Source organism: Leptodactylus fuscus, chromosome 3 (assembly GCF_031893055.1).
Source record: "Leptodactylus fuscus isolate aLepFus1 chromosome 3, aLepFus1.hap2, whole genome shotgun sequence".
Taxonomy (NCBI): Eukaryota; Metazoa; Chordata; class Amphibia; order Anura; family Leptodactylidae; genus Leptodactylus; species Leptodactylus fuscus.
Window position 1 is genome coordinate 96,000,725 of NC_134267.1, and position 20,977 is coordinate 96,021,701.

The 20,977-nt window shown below is 39.0% G+C and overlaps 1 protein-coding gene across 8 annotated transcripts in view; it reads left to right on the forward strand.

Moving 5' to 3' along the window:
- LAMA2 (laminin subunit alpha 2) overlaps window positions 1-20,977 on the forward strand; it is a 593,715-nt gene that overhangs the window by 530,870 nt on the left and 41,868 nt on the right. For 6 of the 8 annotated variants that reach the window (XM_075268017.1, XM_075268020.1, XM_075268021.1 and 3 more), the window contains 7 exons: window positions 571-704; window positions 5,991-6,150; window positions 7,198-7,322; window positions 8,593-8,755; window positions 10,500-10,644; window positions 12,576-12,714; window positions 14,340-14,357. In XM_075268017.1, coding sequence (XP_075124118.1) covers window positions 571-704; window positions 5,991-6,150; window positions 7,198-7,322; window positions 8,593-8,755; window positions 10,500-10,644; window positions 12,576-12,714; window positions 14,340-14,357 — 884 coding nt within the window. The remainder of the gene's footprint in view (window positions 1-570; window positions 705-5,990; window positions 6,151-7,197; window positions 7,323-8,592; window positions 8,756-10,499; window positions 10,645-12,575; window positions 12,715-14,339; window positions 14,358-20,977) is intronic. The other 2 variants (XM_075268018.1, XM_075268024.1) reach the window with 1 other exon arrangement.

Below are 20,977 nucleotides of genomic sequence, written 5' to 3' on the forward strand. Positions count from 1 at the left end.
GACTTTTGGCCACTGAGTCTATGGTCTGGGACTTGTCAGGAACCCAGCTATCATTTTTTTGTTTATTATAGCTGCGTTATCAGACAGGGAAACTACATGTATAAGAAGATATCCCCGCCACAATAGCGAAATCTTATTTGATTTTCTGACTTTAGAAAGTTCCTGCATTGGTGGTCATATCCACTGGCAACCGATCAAGAAAACAGACTGTCACCACTAAGATAGTTAGAGAAAATCTGTAAAACTCTGCAGAATTTTTAATTACTTGTATTTGCAAAAATGTTTAACTTTTAATTATCTACAAATATAGATATGATTATGTTCATGGGAATACCCCTTTAAGTATCCTTTCTGGACACAATGTTGTAAGTTTTCACAAAGTGGTATGCTACTTATCCTATTTGTGTCTATGCTTGTCCAGCCAGAGGTTCAATTTCAAGGCTTTTGTTAGCATGTTGTGATATTGTGTTCAACTGGGGTTTGAAGTTTGAAGAGAAATTTTATATATATATGTTTGCTATATATATTCATGAACTCTCCAGATTTATTGTATGCTGTTACTATTTCTAGACTGACTTCCTAGCAATTGAAATGAGGAAAGGAAAGGTGAACTTTTTATGGGATGTAGGATCAGGAGTTGGGCGAGTTGAATATCCCGACCTAAACATCAATGATGATTCTTGGTACAGAGTTGAAGCCTCTCGGTAAGTGTAGAAAATAAAATATATATAATAATATAAGAAGTACTTTCAAATGTGTGAAGCCCACATACATTGTATTAAATATAACAGGCAAGCCTGACCACCAGATTTTCATGCATATCATCAATGTTTTCATCTTTATGGTTTCTACAATCACCAAATCCCACTTCTACGTATTCTAGTCCATGACCAGGTACAACTATGTACTGTAGCATAATCCCCAGTTTCACTGGATGTTACAAAAGGTAATAATAAGGAAGATATGGTTCCCAATGTCTGTACAATTATCTAAAGGGACAATAGACACCACTCTCATGATACAGGACTTGTTGGGTGCACAGTCCCAAGGAGGACTGGCCAGACTCTTCCAAATATAATGAACATATACAAGAGATGGACAGCACTCTAGATAGTTTTCAACTGAGCTTTTTTATTTAATTATTACATAGTGAAACAGTTCATGAAGTGGAGAAGTGCAGCGTTTTGGGCATAATCTTTGCCCTTCATCAGGCTTAATTGCAGAATTAGAGTTGTAACAGGCAATATATATATAGGATCCTAAGTAGAGCACCAGGTTCAGATAGTGGCAACAAGTAGGTGGCGCCTCAAGAGGGGAGTGACCGGGACGATCTGCAGCTCTCAAGCACTGCGTGAAAAACTACCACTGGAATACATCACAGTTCTTCCCATGTTGCTTTAAAGAGGACCTTTCGCATCTTCGAGTACATTGGTTGTAATACACCGCTAGAAAGCCGACAGTGCACTGAATTCAGCACACTAACAGCTTTCCTGTTCTGTGCCCCCGGTGAAGAACTATCATTGCCGTTACTGTAGCTCTTCAGTGTCAGAAGGGCATTTCTGACAGTCAGTCAGGAAAGCACCTCCTCACAGTACCGTCTATTGCACTGTACTGAGAGAAGGGGTGTTCCTTACTACCCAGCGATGACGCTGAGCAGTGAGGAACACCTCCCCTACTCCGGATAGTACTTGTCCATAGACGAGGACTGGGGAGGCGTTCCTCACCACTCAGCATCATCACTCAGTGGTAAGGAACGCCTCGTCTGACAGTACAGCACAATAGACACTACTGTGAGGAAGGGCATTTCTGACTGACTGTCAGAAACGCCCTTATTACACTGAAAAGCCACGATAATGGCACTGATAGCTCTTCAGCGGAGGAACAGAATGGGAAGCTCATAGTGCTCTGAATTCAGCGCACTGTCGGCTTTCTAGCGATGTATTACACCGCATGTGCCCCAGGAGGTGAAAGGTCCTCTTTAAACAGAAAGTTTGTGAAGTTCTCCTCTGGGGATTTTCTGCTGCTGTTTCCGTAGATATAATTGACATGCTGCAATTTCCAAAACCATGTGAATACTGATGCGGATTCTGTGCAAAAATCAGCACCAAAAAACTCTGTGTGAATGGACCCTTAGACCTATGGGCTGAACCAAAAGGGAACACACAGCAGCCTGAGAGTTAAGAACCATACAGTGTGAACTAGAGTTAAGCCAGTGTCAGAATAAGCTGAGAGAGTGTGATAACAGGCACAGACCATTGCAATCAGCTGTACTGCAACATTGCCTGTAACCCTACTGCTGGGTGCGAACAAGAGATACACCAAGACATCAACAAAAGGCAGGTATTGCTATTATGGTTTTAGTGAACTGTGGTATCACTGCCTGCAATCCTGCCCTGTGAATTTCAAGAGTGCAGGAACCATTTCTGTGCATTACAATTGTGTAGGTACTCTGTGTATTACAACCATTCTGGGTATACTCTTGCTGGACTGACCCTTAAAGGGCTTGGCCACCTTCGGACTAATATTGACAAACAAATGTACAATAAAAAGATATACAATTTTCCAATATACTTCATTCATTCTGTTACTTTTAGAGGATAAAATTCTGACCATGGTCATGTGATTTATGGTCCATGGTCATGTGATGAGCACACAGGTGCACAGCTGATTACCAGGCAGGTGTCTGATTACTGGGCTGTGACTGTAATGAGCGGCACCTGTGTACATCACATGACCATGGACCGTAAATCACATGACCAAGCTCAGAGTTTTATCCTCTAGAAGTAACAGATTGAATGACAGCAAGCCGAAATCTAGAAAACCGTGAGGAAATGATACAGAAAGTATATTGCAAAATTGTATATCTTTTTATTGTACATTTGTTTGTCAATATTGGTCAGAAAGTGACCAACCCCTTTAAGTACTATTATAGTGACTGTCATACACCACTATTATACACATATCATTATGATAGACACCATGGCAGTACTTAAGGGTTAAAATGCTTTACATAGAAAGCGTCCAGCACAGGCCACTATACAATGTACGGAGTTGCCTACTTACAGCTCTGTACACCATGTTCAGAATGATCGGTGTGAGGGGCTGAATATGTGTAAAAAATGTGAGTTTGATGAAGTTTTTTTAGTCAATGTTTATAAAGGTCTTCCATAAATGTACTCAGCACCTAGCAGGAAATATAACTAGTGCTCTTTATTGCAGTTTAAGATGTGTATATGTCTTGAACCAGCGTACATTAAGCTAAGAGTCTCAGTGTTACGATTCTGTTATTTCTTACATTTATATTCAACTCTGGTAGAATATTATGTTCAGCCTAGAAATTTCTAGTTCCTGAATCTATCTTTCATTATCTTTCATTTGAGTCATCACAGTCATGGGTGAAAATTGATTATCGCTATATTAAAGCTCATATACAGATAGGGGTTTGCCATTAGGATGAATTTACAGAAAGCTGAATTTCATATTAAGATATCTAATAGGTTTACTTCTTCTGCATTTGATCATCACTCAAACCACAAGTGTAGTTTTTGTCTCTGACATCTATTTAATGGTGTGCCATCATAGTAATATTTGCATCAAGCCTTTTAGCTACAAGAGTACATACAGCTTTTTCTTTATTCCCACATGCCATACATATCTGACGACAAACTAATACAATTTATGGCTGATATAAACATAGGGAAGTAGATGTGTCTGAGAGGCTTTATATGAGAAAGTACAAATGCATCACAGAAGAAATAGTCCTTTGGCACAACCTGAAAAAACATTTAGCAAAACTTTTAGGCTAAGGCCCCATGGGGAACGCATCGCTTTAAACAGAAAGTTCTCTGAGTTTTCCGCCGCAGACTTTCTGTTACAATTATATCTACGGAGAAGCCGCAGGCGTTTCCGTAGATATAATTGACATGCTGCGATTTCCAAAGAAGTGCTGGAAATCGCAGCATGTTCGCGCTGCATTTTTTCCCATGAAGTAGGCATAGGATTCACATGAATCCCATCCACTTTGCAATTACTGTACAATGTCATAATTTTTCCCGTGGCGTTTCCACGACCCGTGAGGCCCAGCCTTAAAGAACACATGAAGGTATGACTATAGTTATCAAAACGGCGCAATAAATGTGATGGGAAGTGATTAGCCGCAACTCACTAGGGATGCTACAGACATTATGCCACCTCATTGCTGTCTTAGACCAGATCCCTACATGGAGTAAATGCTGTGGAAAAAAAACGTGGCATTTTATAGTCACAGTAAAGTGGATTCCCATTCCTACTTTGTGGAAAAATATTCACAACACACACTGTGATTTCCAACACTGATGTGGTTTTGGAAATTGTAGTATGTCAATTATACCTGCAGGACGCTATGTGGGAACTTAGCTTTAATATGTATACAGTATTTGTCCAACCTTACCCTTCCACAAATTTTGTTGAGGACTTAAATTACTTATGATACAAATTTAGTATACTCAATCGTGAGATATTACCCTTCGTTCACATCTGCGTTGGTATTCCGTCCGGGGGAGTCCGCATTGGGGCCCCCTCAACGAACTACCAAACGCAATTGTAAGCACTGTGCACTGAAAGCACACAGACACCATAGACTATAAAGGGGTCCATGTGCTTTCTGCGCACTGCCCGTACGAAACATGCAGACAGGAAAGTAGATTGTGAACTACTTTCCTGTCTGCATGTTCTGTGCGGAGATCTGGCAGCAAGCACATGGCCCTCATTATAGTCTATGGGGTCCGTGTGCTTTTACTTGCTATTGCGTTTGGTATTCCGTTCGGGGGGGGGGGTCCCCATGTGGACTCCCCCGGATGGAATACCAATGCAGATGTGAACCAACCCTTAGCATAACCCCTGACACACTGCTTTGTATCACGAATACTTAATGGCCATAGAAAGACACTTGTAGCATAAACAACCCCAACAGCATCACACAGCCATGTTTTTAGCATCAAACTGGACATCTCAGAATGTGTAAAGTCAAGGGGAATACAAGGAAACATATTTTGCTTCAACAAGTAGTAGACATCGTCAACGCATCTTATGTATTGACATGACCCATTTTGGAGACAAAACTGTCAATATAGGAGTGAAAAGTGTCTGAAAAAAACAGAGGGAAAGTACTGTATCATGGATAGAAACTGATGTAAAATTCATCAAATTTGTTAATTTCATTAATTTGGGATCAATCAAACATAGGGCAACAGGGAACAATGCCATAAGATAATGAAAAGTCCAAATAATGTGAGTCATTTTACATTTGATATTTTAAGACCAACAATTTTTTGTACTTTCAATAGTTTTCTTTTCAAGGCTCCATTGTGAATCCTTGCCCGTTATGTGATGAACTTTTATTAAGTACAATAAAACAATGTAATTGACCATAGTATTTGTTGCCACACAGGTAGGCATTGTTACATGGTTTATATGACACTACCAGGTTCTTGTGGTGTTTCTGTTCTGATACATGGAAAAAGTGTGAGAGTTTAGGATGATAAAAACCATGGATACAATAGATGGTTGTATCATGAAATATATCTAGGGTCAGGGGATAATCATACACATTAGGGAGAGTGTGTGCCTACATAGGCGTACGGAGACTTACAAATCATTCCTGCTCCGCTAGGGATTCTGGGTAAAAAATATGTAAATCTATTCTCCAGGATGTAATTAGGAGAACAGTGCCTCTGTATGCCGCCCTCTAGAGGCAGCCCCCTTAACATCATGCATGACTCAGTTAATAAGCCTGCTGACATGATGTGGGGTTTATTGCCAAACTAGTATTTCTATTCCAAAAGGAACCGATTTCCAGCCCTAGAGGGCGGCATACAGAGGCACTGTTCTCCTAATTACATCCTGGAGAATAGATTTGCATATTTTTCACCCAGAAATATATCTATGAAGGTACAGAACACAAAAGGTGTTACATTATGTATATCTTCTAATATATTTTATTTGTCTTTCAGGTCAGGAATTAATGGAACAATTACAGTACAGGCATTAGATGGTCCTCAAGCCAGTATTGTGCCCAGTATATACAGCTCTGCTTCACAGCCTGGCTACACTATTTTAGATGTTGATGCAAATGCGCAATTGTTTGTTGGTGGCTTGACTGAAAAAGTAAAGGTTAGTTGTATGTTATGTATGTAATATATGTACAAGTAATGGAAGTACAGTAGGACTTAACAGTAAATTAAAGAAAATGTATTTATATAAATCAAGGGTGTACATACTATAAAGCCATAGCTCATAGGGGGCCCTTGAAGAAAAGGAGCATGCATTGGATGTTCTGTCCCTTTTAACTATTTGATGAAGAGAACCTATAGAGAACTTATGTCTTAAGAGGAATTGTTTTACAACCAAGATTTTGGGACATTAGGTCATAAAAATGAAGTAGAGAACACTACACTACTAAGGTAATAGATGACACATTATTGTGCAGTTACTACTGTTGTAGCAGAGATATAGGACCCTGAGACCCCAAGGGACAGGACATGTAAGGTTCTTATACCATACCATACTAGTACATTGTGTGCCGCCATACATAAAAGGTCTTGATGTTGGTTAACAAGACTGCCCCTTCACCTGGAGGGAAAGGAATGAGGGGTGGTAAGTTTATTTCGGGGGCTACACACGGGCCTTAAATGGTCTCTATTAATTTTTGGGTCTGACCTATTGCAATGTCTAAATTGATTTGGTGTCCTGTACTTGGGTCTGAAATACCCTAAAACCCCTTCTTCCACAATACATACTGTATTTCTGTTCCAGCCACCAATATCTAGTGTAAATCTAACATTAATATACTTGGTCCTCCTTAACGGTAGATTGTGCTGAATAACACTGAACCATTTAAAATTTTGGTTTTCCACTATGTCAGCTGCAGCCTCTTGAAGTAGAAAGGAGCGGCAATGATCAGTTCTCTGTCATAAAAGATTTGCAAAAAACATCCTACTCTTAGAATCTGTCATTCCAAAATGTGAAAATGTGAGCTGACAGATGTGTCCCCGCCATAATTGTTACATGAAGCTGGTAAATGCTTATAGGAAATGTCCCTCATATGATATCCCTACTTGCAGAAGTTAGCATTTTATCTTTGCGAGCTCTTTTCTAAATCCCCTTCATTATTATTATTATTATTATTATTATTATTATTATTATTATTGCCATTACCAGAAGCCTGATGCCGTGAAAACAACAACATTTACCGGCTGCATGGGTGAAACGTTTCTCGACAGTAAACCAATTGGATTGTGGAATTATAGAGACCGAGAAGGTGACTGCAAAGGATGCAGTGTCAGGTAATTCATGTCATGCTGTGTTATTGTCTCTCTCTCTCTCTCTCTCTCTCTCTCTCTCTCTCTCTCTCTCTCTCTCTCTCTCTCTCTCTCTCTCTCTATATATATATATATATATATATATATATATCTGAGTGAATTGATTTAACACTAAACAGATTCAGCCCAAATTTTCAAAAAAAAAATAAATCAGATTCTGATGAATCCAAAGCTTTTAGTATCTATTTTGGAAAAATTGCTCAAAATGGCCCTGGGTTATTATCAACATTGCACTTAGTTGCAATGACCAAGACTAACCAATCTAAGGGCTCGTTCACATCTGCGTTGTCCTCTCCGTACTGCAGGTTTCCGTTTCCTGCATAAAACAGAGCAGGAGACAGAAACCTGCAGGAGTCTTTCTCACCCATTCATTTGAATGGGTGAGAAAGCTGTCCGGCCGTGAGCGGCGGTGAGCGTTTTGCGCTCTCCGCCGCGAAACCGGGTTTTTTAATCCGGACACAGAGTCGGATATGCAGTACTCTGTGTCCGGATTAAAAAATCCGGTTTCGCGGCGGAGAGCATAAAACGCTCACCGCCGCTCACGGCCGGACCCGGTCTGTGCTTTCCATCTTCTGGCATGCAGAAGACGGAAAGCTCAGAACGGAGAGTAGAACGCAGGTGTGAACCCAGTGTAAACCAGACAATGAAACTTACATTTTACATCATGGAGTCCGGGTTACATTCAGTCACTGAAACCAGGTCTATGGCCAAGTTTCAATGACCAAATGTACAGTCCCAGACCACAGGATGTAAACCAACTAATGTTAGTTCTACAATGATTACAGTTATCATGGCTGGTTTAGATTGGATACTTTCGGTCGCTGAAATTAGGCAAAGACCAAGAATTACTATTGAACTATTTTAAACAAGTAGTATTATACCATATCAATGCACAACTTGAAGTGCAGTCAGGGCGATTCTGATTTGGACTGAATTTACAACAAATTTGACCTGAAACAGTATACTTGGCTGCGACCCGAAGTGGGTACTGTGCAGGCGCAAGATTTCATAAGCACCGAATGTCAACACCAGCAACTGATGCAGCTATGAAGAGGAGCAGGGTTAAGGCACCAACAGGAAGAGAGGCGTTGGAAACTGATGATTCGGCTGGGGAATCTCATAATAATTGACTCAGATTGGTGATTCCTGTCCTCCTGTAATCCCATATGTGAATGCAGATTCTGACTGTGTAAAAATATTATACTTTTAGTAAGCTATATTTTCTTTCTTATAGCCCACAGATAGCTGATAGTGAAGGTACTGTCCAATTTGATGGGGATGGATATGCACTGGTCAGCCGCCCTGTTCGTTGGAACCCCAATATTTCCACAATAATGTTCAAGTTTAAAACATTTTCAGCAAATGCCCTGCTGATGTATCTGGCAACAAATGACTTGGTAAGACAAAATCTGATTGAAAACATAAAAATGAATGTGATTTAGGTTAAAAGGAATCTGTTACACAAACCCAACATGTCATGTCTGCACTGAAGATAGGTTAAAGAAGTTGTCCAGGATGAGAATGATTTTTTTAATTAGGCTGGGGAAGGTGAAAAAAAACCAAAAACATACTCACCTGTTCCCGGATGCTCCAATGCCTCCCAGTGCGGACCAGTCCCGTCATCCTGCTGCTTGGCTGTCTTTTGCCAGAGGTCCTCACTACCTGTGGTGTCCTATGTCCCTTTCCTCGGGCTGCTGATTGGCCTCAGTAGTCATGTGACCAGACTGTGCTGGGAACCCCATGGACAGGTGAGTATGTTTTATTTTTGTTTGTTTGTTTTTTTTCACCTTCACCAGTCTAAAATAAAATAAAAAAATAATGGGCACCCCCTTCAAGGTCAACTGAATCAAATGGTGTTTTCTACTTGTGGATTAGTCCCTCCATTGTCGAGGTATTGCTTTTTTTGTAGATTTGCAAATGAGCAATGAGGGCATTACTGCTTACTTCTTTGGAGCAATGGCAAGAGGAAAACAGTTTGATTAACATTTTGCCTGATCCTATTTATCTGTGGGTCTGGGAACCATACACTATACTCACAACATGTCTAGTGTATATCACATGGTACATTCCTGTAGTGAGTATGTGCAGGACACTTAGCCGTAGGCGTGAGATGTCACACGCACCGAACATCGGAACTGGTGCTTCCTTTGCTGAGATATTGCTGTTTTTGTAAATTTGCAAATAAGCCCTTTGGAGCACTGAGGGGGTTTCTGCTTTCCTTTTTGAGCAATGGCAAAGGGAAAACAGTTTGATTAAGATATCCTTATCCTATTTATCTGCTGGTCTGGGAACCATAGTCTGTATTCACAACATATGTAGGGTATATCACATGGTACAGTACTTCGTAAATTGAATGTCAGTATAGCTTTATATGTACAGTGTGTCCACTTGGGCATCAATATAAAAAAAAAATCACTTTAAGGTATAAGTTCTATAGTGGTAGGCTGCAGTCTGATTTTTAATGCTAACAGGGTTTGTCCAGGATAAAAAATACAGCCTGCTGGGAATGTGTTCAAATAAAATAAAAAAATTGTTCTTATACAATAATAGGTTGTCTAGTGCAGATTCACACAAGGCAATATCAAATCCATACAAAATAATAAATTTGTGATCCACTGGGGATGCTATTCTCCCAGTGTCAGAGAGCTGAAAGGGGGACCATCAAGGTAGCATCGGCAGCAGTGGTATATGCCACATAAAAGCTATGTTTCTTGTTGCTGCCGATACTAGAAGCATTCACACAAGTATGTTGCTGCAGTTTTCCATGGCTTCTATACAACACATATAGTAAACATTCACAGCCAATACAGCTTGATGTAGCCAGTACTAGGACGACAAGCAATAAATATATATTTGTGATTGTAGTAAACTTGATTTGTTTTATTTGCATTTATATCAATTCTGTTTGTATTTGCTTTTGTAACATTGATTTGTGTTTTCTTTGTAAAAATCTATTTATTAGATCTTTCACTGTGATATTAAAATTCACTTTACATAAATCATATTTACAGCCGGTGTCAGACATTCCCTATTAATATGCTGTATGTTTTCATTCACTCCAGAGTAGAATTTGTTATGCGAAAGAACTATGAAAGATATATGCGTTGCTGCTATACTACTTTGCTATTCGTTTTTTAACAGAAAGATTTCATGAGTGTCGAGCTGAGTGATGGGCGTATAAAAGTTAGCTATGATCTGGGATCAGGGACGGCCTCTGCAGTTACCAACAAGAATCATAATGATGGAAAATGGAAATCTTTCACTCTGTCTAGAATACAGAAACAAGGTATGTAGGAGTGTGGATTTCTGACTTCAAGTCTGTATACAGCTGCGGCATCCTTAGTAGAATGGATAACCTGTCTTTATGCAGACACTTAGGGGGCGTTCACACTAACATTGGTGACTGTCAGCAGTGTCCATGGCTATTGTCCGTTATAAGATTTTAGCAATGGACACTAGCTGAACCATCAGAAATTTACATACATTTCAATGGGATTTTACCTTGTGTCCATTAGTGTCCGTTTACACCCAAGTCCATTTTTTTCCAGCAGACAAAAAAAAATCCTACATACAGGTCTTTTCTGTCTGGTAGAAAAAAAATGGAAAAGCAAGTGTCCGTTATTTTTTTAACATTGAAATCTATGGCCAACAGACTTATAATGGACAGTAACTGATAGCCATTAGAGATGAGCGAACAGTAAAATGTTCGAGGTTCGATATTCGTTTCGAGTAGCCCCTCAATATTCGACTACTCAAATCGAATATCGAACCCTATTATAGTCTATGGGGGGAAAATGCTCGTTTCAGGGGTAGGCAACATTCGATCAAATTATACTTACCAAGTCCACGAGTGAGGGTCGGGCTGGATCCTCCAAGAAGTCTTCTCCTTGCAGCGTCCCTGCGGCGTCTTCCGACTCAGAATTCCCTCTGCCAGGCATCGGCCTGGGCAGAGCCGACTGCACATGCCCACACTACAAGCGGACATGCGCAGTCGGCTCTGCCCAGGCCCGATGCCTGGCAGTGTGAATTCAGAGCCGGAAGACGCCGCGGGGAAGCTGCACGGAGAAGACTTCTAAAGGTAGGAGAAGAACCAGAGTTGATTGGCCGACTGTATAGTATTCGGCCAATCAATGCTGGTTCTGCATCGAACTTTTACATTCGAATAGCGAGTGGTACTCGATCGAGTACGAGTATTTCGAATACCGTAGTATTCGATCAAATACCTACTCGATTGAGTACTACTCGCTCATGATGGGTGTACATCTTTTTTTGTTTGTTTTTGAACGGACACCTTCAAGATGGAATTCAACAGTAGTGTGAACCCTACCTTACAGGAATCTACTAACTGATAAAGTGTATCTATTAGCTTAATATACTGCCCTATGTAATTTTGCTTTATCTTTGAATAGATGCTAAGAAAGAATACCGTGGACTCATAGTTATGACTCCAGTGTATTCATGAGGAAAGCGCTTCACCCACTTCCACACCTCCCCTACCCCTCGTTGTGGTGCTTAACAGACTGCTGTATATGCATGTTTATATAGTAGCTTTTTAATCTGGTCTTTGAGGACGAAGTACTAATAAACTATAGACATAATTTATCAATTTAATTTTGAAGGCAAGGTTTATGTAAAAATTCTAGATGGTTTTGCCCTCCTTCTGTCACTGTTCTAAAAAGTGAATGGGGCTCTGCAAAAGCAGGATAGAAATAAGGCAAGGCCCCCACGACGAACACATTTACTATAATTCATATCAGAAACTGGCATGAATTATACATGAAATATATGCTAATTACTGTCTTTCATACTTTTCAGTTCATAGTACATGGATGGCCTGAAACGCACCACATTTATGAATGTGCACCCCTCTATATACTTGTCAGCATATAATGCCAAAGTAGTTTAGATTAGGGCCTTCCTATAAAATAAATAAACTGCCATTGAGTTTCGGGATGTTCATATAGGGGACAGTTGTGTCATCCAATGACTGCCATAAGACAAAGTCACAGATAAGTAATTAATCAAATATGGAACTGATGGAAATGACCAAAATAAAGAAAATTCTGTATATTTTCCATAGTGAGGCAGTTTTTTTAATTCAATGGATTAGACTTTTATTATTCATATTATTTCCTGCTATGCTGGTTACATACTTTCCTTTGTTCTAGTCAGTGTTTTTATTATTTTTATTCTAATAACTATTATGTTATTTACCAGCCAATTTCACAATTGTGGACATTGATACAAATGAAGAAGAAAAAGTAAGCACAACATCAACTGGAAGTAACTTTGGTCTTAACCTAAAAGCTGATGAGAAGATCTATTTTGGTGGCCTTCCTGGACTGAGCATCTTAAGGTAAGGTCTACAATCTGTAGTCATTAGAGATGAGCGAGTAGTGAAATATTTGAAAATTCAAAATTCGATTGGAGTAGACCTCAATATTCAACTATTCGTTTGTATATCGAATCCCATTATAGTCTATGGGAAAAACATGCTCGTTTCAGGGAAACCAAAAGTCGACCAATTGAAGACACCTCAGGAAATTATGCCAACACCTCTGGAATGCAACTGGGACAGCAGGGGAAGCATGCCTGGGGGCATAGTTATTGGTGTAAAAAAAAGCGTCAGGGAAGGTGGGAGGGGAATCAAATTTCTACTGCGTTTACCGCGTGGTATTCGATCGAGTATGAGTATTTAGAATACTGTAGTATTCGATCGAATACCTACTCAATCGAATACTACTCGCTCATCTCTAGTAGTCATGTCATTTAAATCTGGAATGGACAGCATAACCATCATAGGTTGTTGTTATACAGTAGTCCGTTGCTCTCATCTGCTATAGGATGAGAGTAATGAACTTTAAAGGGGTTTTCCCATCTCAGTTTTTCAGCAGTCTGACTGCAGTCTTTTCATTTCACTTCCTGTATTTCTTCTCCCTTCTCCTCCCTTTTGCTAAATGAGCCTGAGGAGTCTCACATCACTTATGCAGATCAGATAATATGCAGATTCTTGTACAGAATGGACTCAGTGTTATCTGTGTGTTTACATATTGAGATAACAGACTCTGCTTTATCAGCAAACTGCAATTATCTGAACGATTGTCCTGCTGGCACTGAGTGATTAAGTGACATCACTTATCCTATAGGTCTGTGGTTAGAGCAATGCTGTGTAAACAATGGGAGGAATAAGGTCACATAGCAGGAGAACAAAGCAGAATTTCTAAAGCAATATACTTGGAAAATAATTCAATATACATAAGCTACCAGTAAAGATAGGATACTTGAGATTGGACAACCCCTTTAACAATGATAGAGTGACTGATGCTGACAGAGCACTGCCTGTCTGTAGTCACTTTAATGTAATTTACATTTCAGTGAATAGGAAAGGATGCAGATAGCGGGGGCTCCATTTACATCTGTCACTCTACCGTTACTAAAGTTCATTGCGTTCATGTTATGACAATGAGAACAAGGGAATATGATAAAGGTACTGTTAATGTGCCCTATTACAGGTGCCACATCCCCCAGTGGTTATGAAAGGTTGGAAGATGGGAGGAGGGAATTAACCATGTCAACATTTATCATTTATACAGCATATTCCTTCCCCTCTTATGGGTAGAGTGCTTTCATTATTATCTTAGTTTCCATGCTTTATAAATGGCATGTTAGTAAATGCATATTCGCTGCTCCCATCTTCTTACATTACATTTGGATTTCCAATAAAAAATATGTTGGAGCACTAAGTTGCTTATATAAGCAATATAAGTTTACAACTCCTTAAACATGTACATATATCTATAGAGACTTGTAAGGATTCTTCTAACACACTCAGACGGTATTCTGTAGACTAATAAGATACTAGTTTTTATACTTGAATGTCTTGTTTTAGGATCTGCAATATCAATAATACGATCACTGTAAGAGCTGAATGCTTTTTTTGTTGAAAATAATTGAGTATATTTTTCCTTTATTAAACTTCAGTCCCAGTATGAAAGCAAGGTAATAGCTGAAATTTCTATTTATATGATGCTTGCCCAGGAGATGCATGTGTTTGATAATGATATAGCATCTGTTGGAGAAGTTCTGGTTAGACATTTTAACAAAGTAGAACTGAATTTCCTTTACTACTATGTAAAAGTAAAAACAATCTTCACTCACGGTTTTGCTTCATGCTGACCCCATGCGTAACACACGCTGCTGTCTAGAGTATGCATTTTTCTTCCAGCTATCTCATACAGCTGTGAACTGCTTGCTGGGTTTGTTTTGCGAGAGATGCTACTGAATAACAAACCCAGCATCCATAGACTTTCTACACTTAGGGCACAAGCAGCAATTTGTACACAGTAGGACAAAGCCCAATTACTTTAAAACTTGGACAAGAAATTTGCAAACCTGTTCTTATATCATATAAATTAGTCATAGAAGAAGCTAGGAACGATCAGCAAGAAGAAACATGTATGTCAATGACAAAAAATTATGCTTTGGGCAATGTTTGGTTAGTTATAAAAAATGAATATTTTCCCTTTATAAATGATCCATCGTTCTTACATAAAACTGCCCAGGAGGTCTAAAATATCTGCATCTGCATATTTACTTATGACAGCAAATTATAGAAATGTATCCTAAGAATATAAATATGCATACAATACCTGAAACACGTTGTATCTCCTTGTTAGAATTACCCTGTATCATGTTCTCTTCACCATTCTGAGAATAAAGGAACAATAGTATGAAATATTATATTACATTATAGAGACGATATAAAGGAGGTTACGATGGCAACGTGGGATGCTAAAGCATTTCTATAGGATAGGGAAAATAGTAGTTATGGTTTATAGGTCACAATCTAATAACTGGTTTGTTTGTGTGCTAATTGATGTATACCATGATAATGCATGAGGAAACAACAATGGCTTAGAAACATTTTAATGTGTGGTGTTGCTTTGCATACATTTCTAATTGTGGACTGAGTTTGTATTAGTTTATTTTTTATAGGAAGAGACTACTATATTTTACTTTTGTGTGGCTAAACAGGAGCCCACTGCTCTTGCAAAATAATAGTAATTGCTAATGCTTATAAAATGTCTGGGTGAGTAAGAGCAGGTTTCCCACAAGTGTAATTGGGCCTTGAAATATGGTGTGTTTGTCAGACTCATTTCCTGGCTTGGTCATGCGGCTCATACGAAAAAAAAAAACCTCGCATTATCATACTGTATTATTATTGTAACTAAATTAGTATACAATATTCACAGTATCATGCATCAATACAGTACGATGCTATGATTCCTATTCATATGAACCATGGTCATTATGAAAATCAATTTATACCATGTAATACCAATTCCTTCAGTTTGAAGACAGGAATCTGTTATATCATGGGGTGCTCATGACATCAGAATCAATTGTACAGTATGCAAAACAATGTATTAGATATAAATAACCACCTAACACTTGTTCCAATGTACAGTACTGTAAAGTAAATGAATCAACAAGGTGACAACAAGTCAGCATAATATAGCAATAAAACGTCCCAGTTTCTACATTAGTTAAATGCTAGACAGTATTGATCTATAACAACAAATGTTTGTAACATTCACTGAACTCGATTGATATCTTTTTTTAACCATACTAACTATGTACATGTTAGTCTGAGCATGCAATATTTTTAGTATTCCCAGCGAAGTTCTAGCTGAATATCGTCAGTCACTTGAAGACATTATTGCCATCACAGCAAGAATGAATAACAAAAAACACAGTACATCCTCACTGTTTACCCCAAAGTATTAGTAGTTTAGAAAAGTGACATGGCCTAACGCTGCTAGTGGCCCTACGCAAGTTTGCTGAGCTCCTGCTCTGCGATATCTACAGTAATTGGCCGTTTTTTGGGATGCCCATTGTGGTTCCCCCTCTCTGCTACACAGCCTATACCACCGCAATATGGCCAGACTGCTTCTGTTGCCAGGTTTCTGATACTCCTGATCCTGTGACTCCTTCCTCCACACCTTCTGATCGTTCAGGCCCCTTCCTGCTGAAGGTTGTTATTCCACCAGATTGTGATGAGTTACCTCCATTCTACTCTCTTGCTTCTCTCCACTGTGGACCCTCCTAAATTCTTAAGTTTACCTGCTCCAAGGCTTCCTCCTGGGTCTGTTTATAGTGAGCTGCAATCTGCTCAACATTGATCATCCCCCGTAGGTGGCTATCTTGGACTTGTTTCTAAGACTCTGGTGCTGCTGAAAGCCCAAGTACGCTACTGATGGGGCTTCACCTTTCATGAGGCCTTCACCCTCAACAATTAGAATTTTCTTATTTGATCTTTGAAAGAAAGACTTCAAGTCCTACCATGTGAAGGACTACAGGTGGAGGTACTAGATCCCACTGACCCACTGCCCCAGCAGCCTTCCCGCTCCTTAATGCCAAAATGTAAAAAAGGCCACTGAGTCCTATTCCACCAGTGACTACCACCACCCCTTTACAATGAGTATTTGACCTGATTGCCTTAATTGCATAGCAAATTTCTCAGTGTGGACATTGCAACTGTGGTGGATGGTTCGTTTTCAACAAAAACTGCAAAGCTTGATTTCACTTCTATTTTTTTTAACCCTCTCTTCCCCTGTTCTCTCTGCCCTGAGATGTTTGTATGGTGGAGACATGCTTGGTTTAGCCACCTTAACCTCTGCAACCAGCAGGTTTTCACCAAAGAATACTTTGCCACTCCATTCTCCCCTCAGAGGCTCACAGGTTTTCCATTTTCTCTGTTCCCTCAATCCATTTAATCCAGAGATCTCCCCTACTAGTTTTGAAAGATTCTGTTTGTTGAGAGGGATGGAAATGGTTTCGGTCTCATTTATATATGGATTGCTTAATTCTCCACCCCTGACACTAAGCTTGACTTTATGGCGGCCTGTGAATGAGACATTGACTCTACCCTAACCCCAGCTCAATGTATTGACTGTTGTACTTTGATTAGTAAAGGAAGTTGGAAGATCACTCTTATGGAACCTTCTTTGAAAGTCCCTTTGGTCCCTCATCGTTAGCATACCTTTTACCCTAGAGTCACTTCTTTGTTTTAGGGGTTGCAATGCTTTAGGCACCACTTTCCATATTTGGTGGTCCTGCCCTCATGCCTGACCCTTCTGGATAGCCATTCATAGAATGATTCAATGACTTTTTGGACACTCTTTTCCATTGTCAGACCCATTTTTCTTCCTAACCTCAAGCCTGCCAGCCTCCAATACATCTTGTTGGCTTCTCGGATCTACATCCCTTCCAACTGGAGAAAACCATTTCTTTCATTATCAGATGTTATCCAGCAATATGCTTTATATTACAATTCAAACTGGGAAATATATTCTATAAAGAAATCCTTTTACAGGGGTTTAGGTAATTATAACCTCTTCTTCATAATCCTATATATATAACTGCAAGATAACTGGCTGCAGATGGATCCTTCCCCTGACTTGTCTGCAGCAAAACACAATGGAAATTAACCCTTGTTTTCTCTGCAGGACTTCTAAATGACTGTTTACTTTAGAAGCACACAGGGAATCCAGCATACGGAAAGTGTTGAGAATTTCTCAAGTACCATTCATTTCTAAGTTTAGCTGTCGTTTAACGTTTCAGAAAAAGCATAAATTACATATCTCTGCATGAACTGTACATCGACCACAAGTTTCACTTAAGTACTATACATGGATTTAGTAGAAAATCTGAATATGTAGGCAGTTGTCATGGCTGTCATCTCATCGCAATAATCATGGTGAGAGTCCTGGCTACTTTAACAATTACATCTGTTTTCAAGTATGGTCAGCATTACATTTGACAAACACTTATATCTGATGGGAATAATTTAATAACCCACTGACTCCCAAATGTTTATATGTTAGAAACATCTGTGCTGCCCAATATTACTCAAGACGTTGGGGAATCAAAAACAGTTGTGGCAGAATATTCAAACTGCTAAACATAAAGGATGAATATTTTACAATATAAGTAGTTAAACATATGGTAGAGAATATTAATAACATTTACTAAGAAGTATAATACAAAATGCAAGTTAAAAAACCTTATGCTGTATTTTATGTGTATTTCTACACACATAGAAAAAATACAGGATTTCACAGAAAGGAGCTAAAATCTGTTAATAAAGCATATTACAAAATGTATTAATGACACAAAAGCTGTCTGAAAGTTTAGTTATGCTTTAATCATCCATGGCCATTGCCATAGTTTCCATAGGGTCTGGCTAAGGCCTCATTCACATCTGCATCAGTAATCCATTCAGGGAGTCCGCATGGAGACCCCACCGAACAGACTACCAAATGCATTGACAAGCGGTGTACAGTGAAAGCTCAGGGACTCCATAGACTATAATGGGGTCCGTGTGCTTTCCAAGCGGTCTCTGCACAAGTCATGTGGACAGTAAAGTAGATCGTTAACTACTTTTCTGTCCGCATGTTTTGTCCGGAGACCGTGCAGAAAGCCCACGGACCCCATTATAGTCTATGGGGTCCATGTGCTTTCACTGTAGACCACTCACCAATGCGTTTGGTAGTCCGTTCAGGGGGTCCCCACGTGGACTCCCCCAAACGGATTACCAACGCAAATGTGAACAAGGCCTAGATTTCAGGTATACCTCACGCCAGTGTTCTTGGATGCAAAAGGAGGTTGTGTGATAGGGATCCTGTGGTCATAAACAACTCTTTGGTAATTGAAGTCAGAGAAGGATGTTAAGAATAATTCTGGTGAACAGGGAGTGCATAGTCAAGCCAACTGCAGCTAATGTTGGTGATAAAACTAACATGTATGGGCACACAACTCATTGTTACTAAGCAAAAATGGACTATAAAAGCAGACCATTGAATAATAGTGTTAGGTGGAATGTTTTTAGCACACCTTGGATCCTCTGATACTCAATGAAGGAATGAAGGTACCTGTGTATGTCACGATAGATTGCTGTGGTACTGAAAAGCAAAGTAGACCAATGTGGATGTCTCTAATAAAGTGGCCATTCAGTGTAAATTCCTATATGTCTAAAGCTGAAAATCATATACAGTAGCTACCATACGGAATTACAATTATTACTGTAATTCACAACAATAATGGAGGCAGTGGAATATTGTACTCATCTACATTGTATGTGTCAGTCTCATTTCACCAATAATAAATGAATTACTTAAAGGGGTCTATCATTGGGAAAAGTCATTTTTAACTAAGCACATATTTGCATAGCCTTTAGAAAGGTTATTCCATACATACTTTTTGTATGTAAATTGTCTCAGGAGTTTTTTAATGAGGCCATTTTTATGCATATGCTAATTAGCCTCCAGCGAGCACCAGAAGTCTCAGTGAGCACTGTCTGCTATGTGTGTGAGAACATGGAGATGAGTCATCAGCAGCAGCAGAAGCATCCCCCTGCGTACACACAGGAGAGAGACAGTGCCCGATGAGGCTTCCGGGTGCACGCTGGACCCTAATTAGTATATGAATAAAAATGGACTCATTTAAAAACTACTAAGGCGATTTACATACAAAAGGTATGTGTGGAATAAGTAAAGTATGTTCTTAGTTAAAAACTGACATAGAGCAGAGCGATTCAGTGGTAAATTTCAGCCATAAAGTGCTGAGATAACACTAACTGCCCACCCTGCAGCAAGGGCAAACCTTAAGTCTTGGCTGTATAATAAATTCACAGAATGGTATGGACCATTGTACTCCAGTTATTCAACATTTTGATAAAGATTTTAATTTTTTGAATGCTATACAAAAAGCAGTTAGATGATACATCCAGATAGAATCTAGAATTTCTAATTGCTTTAACATATTATTATAAGTAGACTTGGGGTGTAAATTCATGAAATTTTGCTTTAAATATAAAATAATATAATATAAATAATAATATATTATAAATAAACTTAGACAAACCAATGCTTGTAACCTTGTGCTTATACGATATGTAAATTGACTATACTTGTTATGCAAGTATATTAGATGCCTTCCAAATGTCTCCAGAAATTTCTGAATCATGCATAATTATGCATTAACACCTTGCAAAGTTAATTCTTTTTTGTTAAAATCAGAGCATTTTCTATTCCCTTCAACCCCGAGAACAAATAATAATAATAATAGCTTTGTATATGAATATATTTTAATGCAAATACACATTATTCTATGCTCTGGTATGAAAAATAGAACATTGAATTGTCAAGGGCCGCTAGCGATAAGGTTCGAAAGTGCTCAACAACTGTCATTGACTTAAGAATTGAACAAGTACTCAGGTCATTTATAACTCGCACAACACAGCACTCACAGCTTTTATCTCGAAAAGCAACCTTTGTTTTAAGATGAAAGAGAGAAAAGCCTTTTTCCTTTATTTATTCAGTAGTTTGTTAAAGGAGAAGCAAAATAAAAGATGGAATTGTCTGGAGGCAACATTTAATGTACTGTACAAAGCAACCAACAACATTTTGTGTACACAAGACCCAACATAATACGATACTATGGAGTTTTACGGTGGATTCGAGGATTGCAAGTTCACACACACACAACTAAGTAAAAAGATATTGTTTAGTAGTAAAAAAGAATAAATTAAAAAGTGTTCAAGATATCAAAAGATACAA